Consider the following 18,819-nt stretch of genomic DNA (forward strand, 5'->3'; position numbering starts at 1 on the left):
CTCTTATCGGCTGGCCAGGGCGAGGAGGGGTGTGTGCAGGGTCGCCCTCGATGCCGCAGCCGGAGCAGGTGGGCATGAATGCGGCCCCACGCCAGGCTCGGCCTTCGAGCCCGCTGGGCGCGCGCGCACCGTAGAAGCGCGCGCCTCCGCCCCTCGCGAGCGCGCCCCCCACCCCTCACCGTTGCACGCGCCGAGCCCCGGTGCCCCCGCCTGCCCCGCGCTCCCACAGCCCGAGCGCCGCTCAGCTGACCCGCGGGCGCCAGACGCGGCGGCTCTCAGCTCGCGAGCGCAGCTGCGGCGGCGCGGACCTCTCAGGGCGACACTCCCCCCGCGCCCCTCCCCCACCTGGCCGGGCTCCGGACCCGCCGCGCGCGAGCCCGCGGCCGCTTCCCCCGCGCCGAGCGAGGAGGCAGGCTGCGGCGGCGAGAGGCGGCTGCGCGGCCATGGGCGCGCCAGTGTCGCCCTAGGGCGGGCGCAGATACCACAGCCGGAGCGGTGGAGGCAGCCTCCACAGAAAGCCTTCCCGGGCGGCGGCGGCGGCCACTAGAGCAGCGCGGCCGGGATGAGCGGGAGCGGCGCGGCGCCCGGCCCGGGCTCGGGCTCCTCCCCGGCCGCCTGCCGCTTCGCGCACTACTTCGTGCTGTGCGGGATCGACGCGGACAGCGGGCTGGAGCCTGACGAGCTGGCGGGTAAGGCTAGGGCTTGGGTTCCCTCAGGCGGCGCTGGGTTCCCTCAGGGGCGCGGGGGACGCTGCGGGGACGCGCGGGAGGCGGGGTGCGGGCTCCAGACAAAGTCAGCTCCCAGCGGCGTCCCCCCGCCTCTCTCTGGCCGAACGGGCGCTCGGGCGCGATTTAATGACATTGTTATTTATTCCGCGTGCGGGCTGTGCGGCTGCGCCCACCCGGGCTTTCGCCTCCGGGCGCTGGGTTATAAATAACGGGCGCGGGGGTGGCCCCAAGGGCATGGTCCCCGCCTGGTGCGTCGGCCCCTTCGCCCGCAGCCGCATGCGGAGGCGGCCAGTGACTCACCGGGAGCGCGGGTTGCCCCCCGGCCGCCGTGCCCGCCTCCCACCCGCCGGCCTCCCAGCCCCGGCCGCGAAGTTTCGGCCCCGCACGTGACGCCGCTCTCGGGCCTCTTGGGGGAGGGGGAGTCGGACTCAGCTCGGCTGCCGCGGGGGTAGAGTCCGCGGAGGCGCCGGTGGCCGTGCGGTGCGAGCGCGGGGCGGAGGCCGGTCGGACTTCATCGTGGACTCTGCCCTCTGCGCCGCCTCCCGCTCTGCGGTGCCGGCCAAGTCACCTTTTGGAATCCTGTGGATTTGGCCGCGTCTGGGAGCTGACGGGGACCTTTGGACGCTCGGGATCCAGCACCGCGCTTTGTTGACACTGCCTACACTGTTCCCGAGTTTAAACTCACTTGGGTGCACCGTGTGTTAGTGCCTGGTTTTCCCGGAGGGGTACCGGTCCCTCTGCTTGATTCATTTGATGGCGCAGTGCGGGGCTGTGTTGGGGAAACGATGCGGGGAAAAGGGGCCGTTAAAGGGCAATGGGGGGGGGGGGGGCGGCGGAGTGCGCAGTGTCGAGAGGAGGCCGGGGATAAACGACTGATTCCATTTTTCACCCATGTTCCTTTCCGCTTGCCTCCGCGGGATCTGAATCTTGATATGTTGTTGTCGTTAAATGGGTGAGAGAAGTGACATCTACCGCCTGAACTTTGTGTCAGTGTTAAAGACTTAGGTCATAGCCTTTCAGAACAACTTCCTTAGGACAGATAATTCCTTATTGATTGCACCAACGTAAATTTTTCGCTTTTCCTTTGGTGGGGGTGGGGAGACTGGGAAGAATATATTAAATAATAAACAATAGTAAACAAAACTGTTAAGCCTCAAAATACAGTCCGATCAACCCACGTCTTGGCTATCTTTTTCTTAACTCAGCTTCACAGCAAAACATTTTCTTTTTTTCATATTCTTTGGAGGTAGAAACACAAAACATTTTCAACAAAAACTGTAAGTCTAGTTTTAAATTTTGGAGAACTAATAGAATACCAGGTTTTCCTGTATGTGTAATTATGTAATCACATTGTTTCTTCAACTAAGATTTCATGTACATCCTAAGAATGGCTTTGTCAAAGGATATGAAGAAAAAAGGTCTGCAGAGAGATTAGGGGAGATTCTTCTCAAACTTGGTGAAGGAATATTCTTATTTTTCTAGACTCCTTTCTTCCCTAAAGATCCTAAACATTTGTGGCACCAGAGTCACTTGGAGGCCTTCTGTCAGTGATGACTGATGAAAGGAAAAAAGCCTGTATTTTTTCTTCTCCATTTGCTTCCTGAAGCTAAAACAGTACCTTTTAGGTGTGACCTAGGACTCTTTAGGCACAGTGAGAATGACGTTAACAATACCATCAGACTTTAATGCATTTTTAAGAAACAAACTCTGATGTCTCTTTTTGCAAAACTGTGAGTGTGGGTGATTGGGATTTCTGCTTCTCATAATATTTAATGTAATCAGGTAATAATGTATTTTGCCTGGTAATATTTCGGTATCATTCATCCAACAGTTTTGAAAGCGTCTATCTGTAGTCGGTTTTTTAGGCACTGGGGACAGCTGTGAGGAAAGCAGTCAGAAATCCCTGCCATCATGGAGCATACGTTCTAGTGTAAAGAGATAATGAAAATACAATAATCTCTCCGTAACCATGGGTGATGGATTCTAGAGTGTCCCCCACACCAAAATCATCGGATGCTCAACTCTCTTATAATAAAATGGTGTAGCATATATAACCTATGAATATTTTCCTATACACTTTGTCATCTCTAGATTACTTATAATACCTATTAACATTGTAATGTTATGTAAATAGTTGTTATACTGTATTGTTTAGGAAATGATGACAAGAAAAAAAATCTGTGCATGTTCACTACAGATGCAGCTATTGTAGGGCTAACTACATTTTCAATCTGTGCTTGGTTGAATCTGTGGATATGGAGTCCACATGAAGTGCTGACTGTATATAGTTCTCCAGATGTTAATAAGTGCTATGAGGAAAAATAAAGCAGGGGAGTAGATTTAGGGACATGTCAGCAGAGTGGTAGGATGGTGGGGTTGTGATTTTAAATAAGATGGTTTAGGGAAGTCCTCACAGGGAGGGTGACATTTGAACAGAGCCTTGAAGGAGGTGAGGAAGCAGGCCAGATGGATCACCTGGGGGCACAGCATTGCAGGCAGAAGAAACAGCAAGTGCGAAGACCCTGAGTGGGACAGTCCCTAGTTTGTACTGGTAACGGCAAGGAGTCCAGTATCCCAGTTACTCCGGAGACTGAGGCAGGAGGATCACTTGAACCCAGGAGGTGGAGGTTGCAGTGAACTGAGATTGTGCCAGTGCACTCCAGCCTGGGCAACAGAGGGAGACTCTGTCTCAAAAAAAAAAAAAGGTGTTTGTGGTGAGAGATGTTGTTGGCTTGGTGAAGTGGCAGGAAGGACTCAGATTCTAGACAGATGTTGAAGGTTGACCCAATGAGATTTGCTGATGATTTGTATGAATATGTATGAAATCTATGAATATGGTAGTCATATTGAAAGAAAGTGATCAAAGATGACTCCAAGATTTTTGGACTGAACAGTTGTAAGCTTCTCTCCTGAAATAGGAAGACTGGTGGAGAATCAGCCTGGAAATCAGTTCAGTTTTGGATGTGTTAAGTTGGAGGTGTCCATTAGGTGTTCAAATGGAGATGTCACATAGACAAGACATCTCTTGGGGGAAGATCTGGACTGTAGGTATAAATTTAACGCCATGAAATTAGATGAAATTACTTGAGGGTTGAGTATAGATAGAAAAGAGAGGAGGACACTCAAATGGTTGAGCCCTGGGGCCATTCTAGCATGCATAGGTGGGGAGAATGAGGAGGAGACAACTGAGGAGATTGAGGAGTATGGATAGTGACATGGCAGGAAAACAGAAGAATGTCGTATCATATTCTCAACTAAGAATTTTCTTGACTATTTCTGTAGAGCAACATTTGGGGATCATGAAACTGTGTTAGGCAAATGAGCCAGAAGGTGGTTTCTGTTTTGCTGCATTAATTTCAAAGTTAATGATAGTTAAGTTTCTATTTTGCCTTGCTGGAGCTGATCTGTCTTTATCACACTTTCTTAGCAAGTTGTCACCCTGCCTCTAGAAGGTCTTAATTGACTTCTATTAAACATAAATTCTACCAGTTTGCTTCATAGACTTTCTTAACATATGCATATTCCTAGAATTCACACTGCAGGTGGTGGGACATTGAAATCAAAGTAAAGACAGTAACAGTTAAATAGACTAAGACCTTATAATAAAACTTATCAAGGCTTCAAATAGTTTTTAGACACTCCTAGTAAAACCCAGCTTAAACAGCAATGGAAAAGACTTCTTTCATCTCAAATACATAGATCTCTTGATAGCTGAAAATAATTTAACTATATACATAAAAATATATTTAAAAATGGAGGACTTAGAAACTTTATGGTGATGTCCACATGTATATACTGATATACTCATATTACCTGTTGTCCTTTCTGTACCACATCTTAGTTGTTGTGCTTCTCCTACTCATTGTATATTTTCAAGAGGCACTTTGTCCATAAACAAAATATCCTTTGGGAGAAATGTTTAAATTTCCTTTAAATATTAAAGATAAGGAAAAAGTTTCAAAGCGGAATTCTTTATTGCATATAGAAGAAAGGAGGTATAAATGGAGGTAAATCATGCAATTAGTTGATGTCAGGGAAGGCAGACATCATTTTGAAATCTTATTTTATAGCTCTTATTTCCTTTAAAACCTGGCTATAGGAATACACATGGCTTAATTTACAGCAATCTTTTGAGCAATGGGAAAATGAAGGACATGATAAGGCCTTTATTAAGTGACATAAATATACAGGCCCTCTAAGAGAGCAGGGAGTTTGTCTCTTTCATAGTGTCTTATATACAGTACACAGTGTTTAATAAGGGAATGAATATAAGTTTACATATGAGTCTATAAATTATGTGATGACCAGAATATTCTTAGTGTTCCCTTGGTAGTCTGGATTCAGCCCTCCTAATAGTTGTTGAAGTCTGATAGATGAGCTCTCTGCCATAGAGCTTTGTTTAGATCTTTTCCTTGGTGTCTCTCTGCAGCTATTTTTAGCTTTGGTTGTGTTGGGTGTGGTTTTCAAAAGAGCGTAGAGACAGTGGAGACCATGATCTGAATTCAAATAAGTATAAAATTTAGTTGAGACTGACAGAATATGTCACATTAGTTCTTGAAGGGACCGTAAACATATTTACGGTAAAGAAACTGAGGCTCAGAGATTAAGGGCCCTCTCAGATTACATTTGATCAGCAGTAGACACCTGACTAGTGCCTGGTGGTTCCAGTGCACTATGCTCCGTAGTTATTCTATTTAAGCTCAGAAAAAAGATGAGCTTGACTCATTCAACAAGCATTTCAGGATTGCCCTTATTCCAAACTGAATGTCATAGTCAAGACTGTGCTGAAGTGTGTCTTTTAAAAACAGTGGCCGGGTGTATAGGCTTAGGTGGAATAGAAGCTACCCTGATCCAAATACCATTGGTACTGTGTCAGTTGTTAGCTTTGTTGACATCCTAGGCTCACAGTAGATTCCTGGGAGTTTGGAAGGTCTGCTCCGGGTAGCTCGGGGGCTGGGGAAGGAGTAGTACAGGGATCAGCCTTCATTTTAATGAGGCCAAAGAAGATTCAAGATCTGGTTGCTGTGTGCTAGTTTGACTCTTTGTCCCCAAACCTCATGTTGAAATTTGATTCCTAAAGTTGGAAGTGGGGCTTATTGGGAGATCTTTGGGTTATAGGGGCAGATGCCTCGTTGATGGCTTGGTGCCCTCCTGGAGGTAATGAGTGAGTTCTCCCTCTGTGAGTTCCCGGAAGAGCTAATTGTTAAAAAGAGTCTGGCACCCCTCCCTTACCCTCTTTTTTCCTCTCTCTTGCTATGTGATCGCTAATTGCTTAGCCTTCTGCCATGAGAGGAAGCAGCCTGAAGCCATCACCAGAAGCAGATGCTGGTGCCATGCCTTTGGCGTAGTAGAACCGCAAACTATTTCTTTTTTCTCTCTTTCTCTCTCTTTCTTCCTTTCTTTCTTTCTTTCTTTTTTTTTTTTTTTTTTTTGGGAGAGGGGAGGGGCGGGAGTGGGGGACAGAGCCTCCGCTGTTACCCAGGCTGGAGTGCAGTGGTGCAGTCTTGGCTCATTGCAGTCTCAATCTCCTTGGGCTCAAGCAGTCCTTCACCTCAGTATCCCTAGTAGCTGGGAACACAGGCGTGTGCCACCATGCCTGGCTAATTTTTGTATTTTTTGTAGAGGTGGGGTTTTGCCATCTGTACAAAGATGTTGCCCAGGCTAATCTCAAACTCCTGAGCTCAAGCAGTCCGCCCCTCCTTGGCCTCCCAAAGTGCTGGGATTATAGGCAGTGAGCCACCATGCCTGGCTGAGCCATTTCTTTATAGACTGCCCAGCCTCAGGTATTTCTTTATAGCAACACGAAAACAGACTAAGATGCTGTGGTATAATGATCACTCAGTTTTGGAAATCTACTGGAAATGAAACTCTTTATAGTGAAATTGGCCCAAAAGTGAGTGACGCTAAATTCTTTATGATAACCCCAAGGCTCAGGCTTATGGCACATTTTGTTAATGCAGGACACACCAGCATAGACAACTGGGAAGACAAGAGAGGGGAAGAGGGTGAGACAAATAGTGTCTTTGTGGGAGGAGAGAAAGGGAAAGAAAAGAGGACAGGGAGAGAGAAAGGAACCTGAAGGAGTACAAGTTCTGTTTGCTGCTAAGATGTTAAGACAGACTGTCCTGAAATTCCTGTGCACATCCTTTTCCTTGTATTTCCACTGTTGGTCACAGATACTTTCAGAGTAATAAAAGTAAATATCTAGAATACAATGCTTTGTTAGTCATGATTTCCGTAAAGCTTCATATGGAGAAAACATTTTCCTCTTCTATAATTTACTGAATGGTGGAGATGGTTCTATACAGGACGCTTTAGGAAACGTGTACCATATGCCTGATCCTTAGCATTTTTGTTTAATAATGACCTAAATTTTGTTTTTGGTAAAACCATAACTAACTATTTTATTTTGGATTATTTAATGTTAAATGCTTACAGTGTGTTAGATTCTGGACTACATACATAAGTGATGGTCTCTGTTCTGTAAGAATCTATGATGAAATAGTAATAGTAAAATAGCTAACATATTTATAGTGCTTTCCACATGCCAGACACTGTGCTAAATTCTTGTTGTTTGTTTGTTTGTTTGTTTGTTTGTTTTTGAGACACAGTCTTGCTCTGTTGCTCAGGCTGGAGTGCAGTGGTGTGATCTCGGTTCACTGCAACCTCCGCCTCTCAAGTTTAAGCAATTCTTGTGCCTCAACCTCCCGAGTAGCTGGGACTACAGGTGCGTGACACCATGCTCGGCTAATTTTTGTATTTTTTGGTAGAGACGGGGTTTCGTCATGTTGGCCAGATTGGTCTTGAACTCCTGACAGGTGATCTGCTTGCCTTGGCCTCCCAAAGTGCTAGGATTACAGACGTGAGGTACCGCACCCAGCCACTGTGCTAAATTCTTCGTAGTCATTACCTCATTCAGTCTAGACAACAACCTTAGGGGCATTGTTTTTTCTCTCTTTTTTTTTTTTTTTTTTTTTGAGACGGAGTCTCACTCTGTCAACCAGGCTGTAGTGCAGTGGTGCGATCTCGGCTCACTGCAAGCTCTGCCTCCGGGGTTCACACCACTCTCCTGCCTCAGCCTCCTGCGTAGCTGGGACTACAGGCGCCCACCACCACGCCTGGCTAATTTTTTTGTGTGTTTTAGTAGAGACAGTTTCACCATGTTAGCCAGGATGGTCTCGATCTCCTGATCTCGTGATCCGCCCACCTCGGCCTCCCAAAGTGCTGGGATTACAGGCGTGAGCCGCCATGCCCAGCCCATCTCTCTCTCTTTTTTTTTTTTTTTTTTTTTTTAAAAAAGGCTGAGTCTCACTCTGTTGCCCAGGCTGGAGTGCAGTGGTGTGATCTCTGTTAACTGCAACCTCTGCCTCCCAGGTTCAAGCGATTCTCCTGCCTTAGCCTCCTGAGTAGCTGGGATTACAGGCACGCACCACCACGCCTGGCTACTTTTTGTACTTTTAGTAGAGATGGGGTTTCACCATGTTGTTGGTCAGGCTGGTCTAAAACTCCTGACCTTGTGATCCGCCCACCTTGGCCTCCCAAAGTGCTGGGATTACAGGTGTGAGCCACTGCACCCGGCCTGTTTTCTCTTTTGTACACAGGAGGAAACTGAGTCTAGAGAATTTAAGTACTTTACTCCAGTTCATATAATAAGAAAGAAGCCTAGATTGAAGGTCTGCTTGATGTAATTCATCCATACCCATAACCAGTGTATTTGCTGTCTTCCTAGTAACATATGCTGTATCATACAGATTGTAAAATCTACCAGTATAGAGATCCCAAATGGGTAACCTTATCATCAAATGAAATTATTTTTTTATTCCTCTATATGGTAAAGATACTAAAGGCGACACTACTGGGCCTTTATGACGTTTATGACCTGACCTAGCTTGTTTCTTCTTTAGTTAGCACTAGTAATTTCTCTTGCATGCATTTCTTCATTCATTCATCAGGGAGTTAGAAGAGTATATATTTAATGATATTTTTGCTTTTGTCAATGAATATTTTTAAAGATAAGGTGTTACTATATAAAGGCTTTTACTATGAAATTTTAACTTTTTAAAAAAACTCTTGCTCTTCTTACTGGGTTTTATTATTTCTTAGCATAAATAATTTGTTATTAGGTGAGTTTATAATTTTTTAAAGGAATGTATGAATGCTTGTGAAACCATAGCTGGCAGGGCAGTGAGTACAGCAATTAGAGCTGGATACACAGTCAGAAGCTGAGATTCCAGTCCTGGCCTGTCACTTATGACAGCTGCAGGCATCAGTGTTCTTGTCTGTCTTGAAAAGGGTTAAATGAGATGAATGATTTCTAACTACCACCCTTGGGTCCTGAAATTGTTTTTGAGTAAAAAAACTAAGTTTATCCGTAAAAAAAAAAAATCCTAAATGTCATAGAACAAGAGGACCAGTACATACCACATGTATAGTCAGCCCTCTGTGTGTGGGTCCCACGTCTGTGGGTTCGACCGTCATCAAATTGAAAATACAGTGTTCCAAAAAAATAAAAACCAAAAATGGTGGTTGCATTTGTACTGAACATGTACAAGTTTTTTGTACTTGCTATTGTTCCTTAAACAATACAGCATAACAACCATTTACATGGAATTTGCATCGTATTAAGTATTGTAACTAACCTGGAGATTATTTGAAGTGTACGGGAGAATGTGCTTGTGTTATCTGTATATACTACACCATTTTATGTAAGGGGCTCAAGCATCTTGGGAGTCTTGAAAACAATCCCGCACAGATACTGAAGGATAACTGTACCACATGAGGAGCAATTAAGGAATTACAAAATCAGCCATCAGGAAAGGGAGAAAATCAGTTAGTTTATACTGTTCTCTTTCCAGGAAAGCTACTTTTTTTTTTTTTTTGAGACAGTTTCGCTCTTATTGCCCAGGCTGGAGTGCAATGGTGCGATCTCGGCTCACCGCAGCCTCCGCCTCCCAGGTTCAAGTGATTCTCCTGCCCCAGCTTCCCGAGTAGCTGGGATTACAGGCATGTGCCACCACGCCCCACTAATTTTTGTATTTTTAGTAGAGATGGAGGTTTCACCATGTTGTTCAGGCTGGTCTCGATCTCCCGACCTCAGGTGATCTGCCTGCCTCTGTGCTGGGATTACAGGCGTGAGCCATTGTGCCTGGCCGAAAGCTACAATTTTTAAGAAGAATTTTGAAATCTTAATGTCAATTAATGGACTCCCAATTATTATCTTCATGGACTTTTAAGGACCCAGGGGTTCCTGTTTGAAATTACCATTGCTAATCTCTAGATTATTACTGTAGTATGGATGACACTGCCAGTTCCCAAATAATAGTCAGTGAGATCTTAGAATAATATTTTTCTACTTAAAATTCTCTAATAACTTCCTTTGTATTTAGAATAAGGTTCAAACTTGTAGATATTTGTTTATAACAAAAAATATTACATTTATTTGTTTATTTATAACAAGAATGAGACAGGATCTTGCTCTGTTGCCCAGGCTGGAGTGCAGTACTGCGATCACAGCTCACTGCAGCCTCAACCTCCTAGGCTCAAGTGATCCTCCTACCTCAGCCTCCCAAGAAGCTGGGACTATAGGTGTACACCACCATGCCTGACTAATTAAAAAAATCTTTTTTTGTAGAGATGGGATCTGTGTTGCCCAGGGTGGTCTTGAACTCCTGGGCTCAAGGGATCTGCCCATCTTGGCCTCTCAAAGTGCTGGGATTACCACTATGCCTGGCCTATGTGTGGGTTTTAAAATCGCTAAAATGGGCCAGCTGCGGTGGCTTACCCCTGTAATCCCAGCACTTTGGGTGGCCAAGATGGGTGGATCACTTGAGGTCAGGAGTTTGTGCTCACCAAGGTGGCGGAACTCCGTCTCTGCTAGAAATACAAAAATTAGCTGGATGTGGTGGGGTTTGCCAGTAATCCCAACTACTCGGGAGGCTGAGGCACGAGAATCGCTTGAATCCAAGATGTCAAGGTTGCAGTGAGCTGAGATTGCGCTACCGCACTCCAGCCTGGGTAACAGAATGAGACCCTGTCTCAAAAATTAAAAATAAAATAAAATAAATAAAAACCCTAAAATGGAAGCTAGAGTTTCCTTAAAAATGGGAAACTTGAGATTGATGAAAAAGCAAGAGAATGGGTAAATGACTTTTTAAAAAAGGTATCTAACAACTTTGTGAAGAGCTAACTACAAAATATATTAGCCTATTCCTTCCCTCTTTAAATAAGATACAGTAAATAAAATTAACCTTTTTTTTTTTTTTTTTTTAACCAGTTATATGCAAGCAAGCATGCAGGTACCAACAAGGCTTTGATTTTTTTTAAGCAAACATGTCTTATTTATTTATAAACTAGTGTCAAGTGTTGAGCACATAAACGATGGATAGTGTTTATGAAATTTCAGAAAGTGGTTGTACTAAAGAGCACTTGTAGCTTCAGTTGTGGTTTTAAAGGAATATCTTAGGAAACTGCATATACAGATTTGTTCTTCATGGCACCTACATCAGCTTTGGGCACAGTCAGCCAGTACAGTTCTCTTTGTTTCTATAAAGTTTAATCCTATGTATGGGATTAAATGGGACTGTCTTTCCCCATTACTTTCTCTCTCTCTTTCTCTCCTTCCTTCCTTCCTTCCTTCCTTCCTTCCTTCCTTCCTTCCTTCCTTCCTTCCTTCCTTCCTTCCTTCTTCCTCTCTGTCTCTTCCCTTTCCTCTTTCCCCTTCCCCTTCCCCTTCCCCTTCCCCTTCCCCTTCCCCTTCCCTTCCCCTCCCCTCTTTCTCCTTTTTTCTTTCGCAGAATCTCGCTCTGTCTCAAAACAACAACAGCAACCCAGGTTGGAGTGCTGTGGCACGATCTCGCCTCACTGCAGTATCTGCCTCCTGAATTCAGGTGATTCTCCTGCCTCAGCCTCCCGAGTAGCTTGGACTACAGGCACTCACTACCACGCCTGGCTAATTTTTGTATTTTTAGTAGAGAAGGGGTTTCACCTTGTTGGCCAGGCTGGCCTCAGACTTCTGACCTCAGGTGATTCATACTCCTCAGCTACCCAAAGTGCTGGGATTACAGGCGTGAGCCACTGCGCCTGGCCTCCATTACTTTTCAAACAAAATGCGGGGATGGCTGGTTGAGTGTGACGAGGTAAGAACTGAGAATTCTAGGAATGAAAGTGTTAGTATTTTATCTGCTGCTGAGACAGCACATCCTGAGGATGGAAGAGGCTGGAGGATTGGCTTTCTCAGATGTTCTGCACCTTTTCCGAGCATCTATGACTTTACTAACTTTATTTGAAATTAAATATTGTAACTGTTTTTACTAACATGGGTTTCTTGGGTTACTTTTTATTTTTCTGATAAAAACGGGTGTATATCACTGCAGAAAGCTAATTTTGAAATAATCCTTTTTTAAATGACTTTCAAAGATATGTGCTAGCATTATTAAGTCAGAAATAATCCCAGGAAGTCCCCCTTATACTATGAAGCTATGAAAATAGCTAACATTTATGAAGCATGAACTGTGGTTCGTGATTTATAAACACTAATTCTCACAATAACTTGAAAGTATTACTTTTCTCATTTGGTAGATGAGAAGGGTGACATTCAGTGAGTTGCCCAAAGACAGGAAAGGCCGTAGCTCGGATTCCATCCCAGGGTGTCTGGCTGCAAACTAGCCCTTTTTCCTATGCCCTGCTGCCCCTTCAGACCAGCTGTCCTCAACTGCTGGTTGGTGACACATTAATGGGCCTACCATTCATGAGGTAGGTCACAAGTAATTACTAACAATAGCAGACATACTGAGGTTACGATATATATTTTAAAATAAGTGGAATGGATTCAAGTTCTTCCCTCTAATGGTATCATTTTTATTCAGTTCCATTCCTATATGCTTTTATTGGATGGGAGAGAAAGGTGGCATTGTATGCATCAAACCAGTAATTGTACATAGCCCCATACATAATGGGAAATCTATTTTATGCTACTGGTAAACTACTGTTACTGATGAGTTATGAATAGTTTCCACATATTAATAAAGCCTTTAGGAATATCACTGCAGAAGTAGTCAGTTTGTTTGCTTTACTTTCCTCTAGAAAACTATTTTGTGCATTATCTGAGGATACCCTTGGGAATGTGTTTCTCAACACTTTTGCTGAGCTGGATTGTTTCTACAATGTGACAGTATTTTGGAAAGAGCATTTATAGATTACAATAAAAAAAGATCCAAAAGGTGATGTGTGCTAAAAACAAACAAACAAAAACGTGATGGAATTAATAATGTTAGGGTTGTAGAATTTTTTTTTTTTTTTTTTTTTAAGACAAGCAATCCTCCCACTTCAGCCTCTTGAGTAGCTGGGACTATAGGCACATGCCACCATGCCTGGTTAACTTTTTTCTTTCTTTCTTTTTTTTGAGACAGTCTTGCTCTGTCACCCAGGCTGGAGTGCAGTGGCATGATCTTGACTCACTGCAACCTCCGCCTCTTGTGTTCAAGTAATTCTCGTGCCTCAGCCTCCCAAGTAGCTGAGATTACAGGCATGTACCACCATGCCCTACTATGTGCCTGGTTAATTTTTAAGTTTTTTGTAGACATGGGGTCACACTGTGTTGCAAAGGCTGTCTCGAACTCCTGGACTCAAGTGATCCTGCCTGGACCTCCCAAAGTGCTGGAATTACAGGTGTGAGCCACCACATCCAGCCTGAAACTGGGAAATTTCTTATATCTCACACCTTTTCAGGTTTAGTACCTTTTATTTCCAGTATCCCTTCAGTTTTCTTCCTCTTCCTTCTCTTGTGGTCCTTTGAGAAAACAAGGACAATCTGCTAGTCTAACGGTATTCTTTCTAGATAGTAAATTTAAATCAATTTTTTATTGCTGTAGATCAGGACTAAAATAGCAAAAAGGAATTGTTTCCTTTGGGCAGAGATGTGAATTGTTTTTGAAGGGGTAGTGGGTAGTCACAATCTACTCTTACGTAATTCCCTGATGTAGAAGTCCTCCTTTGTCACAAGAATCAGCACCAACATATCAATTGGAATTCCATGAGAATGAGATACTAACTTTAATAAGAATACATTGAGCAGTAGGAATTTATGGCTGGTTATAGGTTTAAAGCTTGTAGATGATTTACTTTTAGAACCACAGTGTTTTTTATTTTTAGTTAAGTTATCCTCAACTTCAACTCTAACTTTTAAGGAAATGTAAATGGCCGGGGTAATAAGATAACAGATTGTTTAAAACTATTTCCTATCTCCTGTCTCAAGTGTATGCTTTTTCTTAATAAATAAACTTTTGTCAGGATTTCAAAATATTCTGGCTCAGCTCCAGGAAAATGAACTTTCACACTAGACTTCACTTGTTTTGTGCCATTGTTCACTAGAACAATGACCGTGATTTCAGTTAATTAAAACACAGGCATTGGTACTTGAGGTGGCTATGCGAAAATAGGTTATTTTGTTTGGTTATTCTCACTCCTGTCCGGCAGTGCTTCATTTTTTTATTGGCAGCTCTAGCTACAATCTGATTTTAATTAAATACATGAAAGCTGTGTGTACTAGAATGTAAAATCTTGTATATTCTTCAGAGCGAAGAACTGACAGGACTCGTTTACAGTGAACCACTTGTAAATCATCTTGTTTCTGGTGGATGGGGCCAATAGGGAAATAATTAAAGTATTGAGTGTATGGAGAAGATAGAAGTTGGTAGAAAACAAAAACGTAAGAACCATACTGGTGATTCCAAAATTCCGAAATCCCTCCACCTCCCTTTTATTTTTTTATTTTTTATTTTGCAACAGAGTCTCGCTCTGTCGCCCAGATTGGAGTGCAGTGGCTCAGTCTTGGCTTACTGCATCTTACACCTCCCAGGGTCAAGTGATTCTTCTGCCTCAGCCTTCCAAGTAGCTGGGACTACGGGCACACACCAGCATGCCCGGCTAACTTTTGTATTTTTAGTAGAGACTGGGTTTTGCCGTGTTGCCCAGGTTGGTCTCGAACTCCTGACTTAAAGAGCTCCACCCGCCTTGGCCTCTCAAAGTGCTGGGATTACAGGTATGAGCCACCGCGCCTGGCCACCCCCCTTTTAATTTTTTTTTTTATTATTGTTTTTTAGAGACAGGGTCTCACTCTCTCACCCATGCTCGAGTGCGGTGGCGCGATCGTGGCTCACTGCAGCCTCTATCTCCAGGGCTCAAGTGGTTCTCCTGCCTCAGTCTTCCGAGTAGCTGGGACCACAGGCACATGCCACCACACCTGGCTAATTTTTTTAAATTTTTTTGTAGAGATAAGATCTCACTGTGTTGTCCAGGCTGGTCTCAAATGGTCCTTGCCTCACATGGTTCTTCCACCTTGGCCTCCCAGTGTTGGGATTTCAGGCATGAGCCACTGTGCCTTTTTTTTTTTTTTTTTTTTAAGAGATGGAGTCTCCCTGTGTTGCCCAGACTGGAGCTCAGTGGCTATTAACAGGCCATCATAGCTCACTTCAGCTTCCTGGGATAGCTGGGACTAATGGCGTGCACCACGGTGCCTGGCCAAAATTCTCTTTAAGTTATCTCATTGATACCTCTATCACCCTCTGTGCCACTTAGAACACAAAATTTGTGGTTAGAGTAGGAGAAGTAGTAGAAGGATAGCCAGCAAATGCCCTAGACCCCAGAGCTTCTGTAGATTTAATTGCCGATTGAAGAGTCATGGAGTCATTATAAGAGTCTCCTGCACAAGTGTTGAGCCTGCTTAATGACCGTTGAGCAAAAAATTACATTCACTTTTCCCTGGAATGAAATCTCTAAGCAAGAGTAAAAATTTAGCTTTTTCTGAATGTGAACTTAAGGCCATGAAGTAGACATACCTTGTTGAATCATTATGCGGCAGAGGCCCAGATATGAAATGTCTGTTGACATGTATGCACATTCAGTATTTATTTCAGTGCCTTATTGAACGCTGTTGAATAGATCAGGTGACAGCTTTTATCTGAACATCAGTCTTTGAGGGACAGTTGAAGCACTGGCATATGTGTGTGAGCAAGAGATTGGTGTTTTGTTTCAAATGTAGAAGAGGTAACAAATTTTTTGCTCTTAAAAGTACATTATTTCAAAATATTCAAATTTGCCTTGGGACTTAACGTATAAATTGTCGTATTATTTTAGTAACACAATTGAATATTTTTTAATGTCTCTGAACAAATGAGATATAGTTTTCTTTCAAGTGTGGGAACTATCTTGTACCCTGTTCCCTGACCTCTGCCTTTTGACCCTGTCGCTTTGTGATGGGATTATAGATAGGCCTTTGAGCTTTTCTCTAGTCTGCTCAGGTTCCCTTACACAGCAACATATAAAGCTTTAAGCTTCTTTAAAAGATGCTCTTAGAATTAAAGAGAACACTCAGATTTAATTGGCATGAATTTCGTAAATATTTTTTCTTTAAAAAGTCTTTTTCTTCCTTAATGCTTTCCTGTCCCCCAAATCTATTTAATTATGTTTTCTAAAATGGTTTATTTCGGGAGAGGCTAACCATTAGAGCTTTCTAGGATAAGAAAATCCAAGAGAGATTCAACTCTTTATTCCCTATTTGTTGTCTCTGGGTATGTGAAGTTAAAATCTGGATTCAGAGGGTGTCAAACAAGAGCGGGAGATTATTTTCAGAGAGAATCAGTGCTTTAACCTTCTTATAATAGACACTTTTTAGATACTTTTTCAGATGCCTAAAATAGAGTAGGAAGAGAAACAAGGGCAGAGAAAAGGAGACTGATTTCACTGGCTTTGTGTTAATAACTCATGTGAGTTTTTTTTGAGAAAGAGTAAAATTAGTGACAAAAATAAGGGCTTGGGGATTTTATATTTATTTTGTTATTGTTTTACATCCTGTCTTCAAGATTATCCAGAAAATTAAGCGTTTGCTCTGTTTCAGACATTTTTAATAGGAATTTCTGAGGAATGTCTGTTTTACACACCATCAGAAAGATTTATAACAATGAAGCTGTAGGGCTGTGGTTTATGTGGCGCATTCTTGCTACTCAACAATAAATAAGGATAAATAAAATGATTGGTTTGAAATAACAAAAGGCAGTATGTGCTTTTTTTTTTTTTTGAAACAGAGTTTCTCTCTTGCTGCCTAGGCTGGAGTGCAATGGCGTGATCTCGGCTCACCACAACCTCCGCCTCCCGGGTTCAAGCGATTCTCCTGCCTCAGCCTCCCAGGTAGCTGGGATTACAGGCATGCGCCAACCACACCTGGCTAATGTATTTTTAGTCGAGATGGGGTTTTTCCATGTTGGTCAGGCTGGTCTCGAATTCCCGAGCTCACGTGATCCACCCACATTAGCCTCCCAAAGTGCTGGGATTACAGGCGTGAGCCACTGCCTCCAGCCTGGCAATATGTGCTTTTAAAAAATTTCAGCTTTTGGCTTGGCATGGTGGCTCATGCATGTAATCCCAGCACTTTAGGAGGCCAAGGCAGGCAGATCACCTGAGGTCAGGAGTTCGAGACCAGCCTAGCCAACATGGTGAAACCTTGTCTCTACTAAAAATACAAAAAAAATTAGCTGGGCATGGTGGCTTGCCAGCTACTCAGGAGGCTGAGGCAGGAGAATTGCTTGAACCCGAGAGGTGGAGGTTGCGGTGAGCCGAGAACATGCTATTGCACTCCAGCCTGGGTAACAAGAGCAAAACTCCGTCTCAAAAAACAAAACAAAACAAAACAAGATTGTGGCTTTTAAATTATTTTTCTAAAAAAGAGTGAATGGATAAAATGGAGTTTTCTAATTCAGGTGTTTACTTTGAGAGCTAGAAATTAAATCATAGTTCTTGCAACTTTTTTTTTTTTTTTTAACCCAAATCCTTTCTACAATCAGTAAAGTGAAATGTGAAAAGAAAGAGTAGCTTTGAATCTCAGTTTAATGCTAAAATAATCTATTAAAATTCTTTTTTTCTATTATGGAAAGGGGAAAACACTAGTGATAAATAAGATGGGAAGACAGGAAGAAGCTAGTTAGCAGAAGAGGCAACTCAGTGACAAGATAACCTCTTGATCTCTATCTTACTGATCCAAATTGTGTGTTGTCACGTAGAATGGAAATATGTTTATATGGTATAAGAAACCTCTTATGGAAAAATCTGGTTGTCTCCCTGCAGGTTGCTAAGAAAGAGTGATATTTCAGGGAGGCTGAGTCTTGAAGTAGCAGCGGATCTGACACTTGTCCTTCACAACGCCCCTTCCTGTCTCCCATAGTAAGGGCTCGGTAAACATTTCATGATCAGTGCTGGCACTTGCAGCTGAGAACGCAGAGATTGCCTGCAGTTTCCCCTTTCATGCAGCAGAATAATAACAGGGACAATCTTTTGATTGTCTTATTATATTTTGGCTGTTGGTGCTTTTAAAATTCTCAGTTTGTGTTGCTCTAAGGTAGGTAACATTTCTCACCCTTTCTGTAAATGACTTTCCTGCCAAAACCTACCTGTGAGTTTCAAATGTTTAAACCAATCAACCAAATAACAAAGACCTTAAGATAACCTAAGAAGGTATAACCTGAGAAGGGAGTTACAGTAATTGGAAAACCTTCTGCAAGGACAAATGTGCATTTCTCATTTTCTTTAAACCTATCAATTTACTGAAAATGAATATGATTTTTGTTAGTAATGACAGTGCCAAAAAAATTACTAAAATCTTTTTGAGTAAATGAAACCAAACTCCTAAAAAAGAAAACTTTTTTTTCTTTTTTTTAAATAGAGGGAATTTTGGCTGGGCGCGGTGGCTCACACCTGTAATCCCAGCATTTTGGGAGGCCGAGGCGGGCGGATCTTGAGGTCAGGAGATCGAGATAATCCTGGCTAACACAGTGAAACCCTGTCTTTACTAAAAATACAAAAATTAGCCAGACGTGGTGGCGGGCGCCTGTAGTCCCAGCTACTCTGGAGGCTGAGGCAGGAGAATGGTGTGAACCTGGGAGGTGGAGCTTGCAGTGAGCTGAGATCACGCCACTACACTCCAGCCTGGGAGACAGAGCGAGACTCTGTCTCAAAAAAAAAAAAAAAAAAAGAATTTTGATTAGTTCTTATCCAGAGAGATATTGCTTATAATTTTTTTCTCTTGGTTTTATTTTTTTATTTT

General features: G+C 43.1%; 1 protein-coding gene across 5 annotated transcripts in view; it reads left to right on the forward strand.

Moving 5' to 3' along the window:
- Positions 1-261: 261 nt before the first annotated feature.
- LOC105484268 (DENN domain containing 5B) overlaps positions 262-18,819 on the forward strand; it is a 205,276-nt gene continuing 186,718 nt past the window's right edge. For 4 of the 5 annotated variants that reach the window (XM_011745743.3, XM_011745744.3, XM_071071922.1 and 1 more), the window contains exon 1: positions 262-689. In XM_011745743.3, coding sequence (XP_011744045.1) covers positions 563-689 — 127 coding nt within the window. In that variant the 5' untranslated portion in view covers positions 262-562. The remainder of the gene's footprint in view (positions 690-18,819) is intronic. The other variant, XM_024793594.2, reaches the window with a different exon arrangement.

The sequence above is a fragment of the Macaca nemestrina genome, chromosome 10 (genome assembly GCF_043159975.1).
Source record: "Macaca nemestrina isolate mMacNem1 chromosome 10, mMacNem.hap1, whole genome shotgun sequence".
NCBI classification, from domain to species: Eukaryota; Metazoa; Chordata; class Mammalia; order Primates; family Cercopithecidae; genus Macaca; species Macaca nemestrina.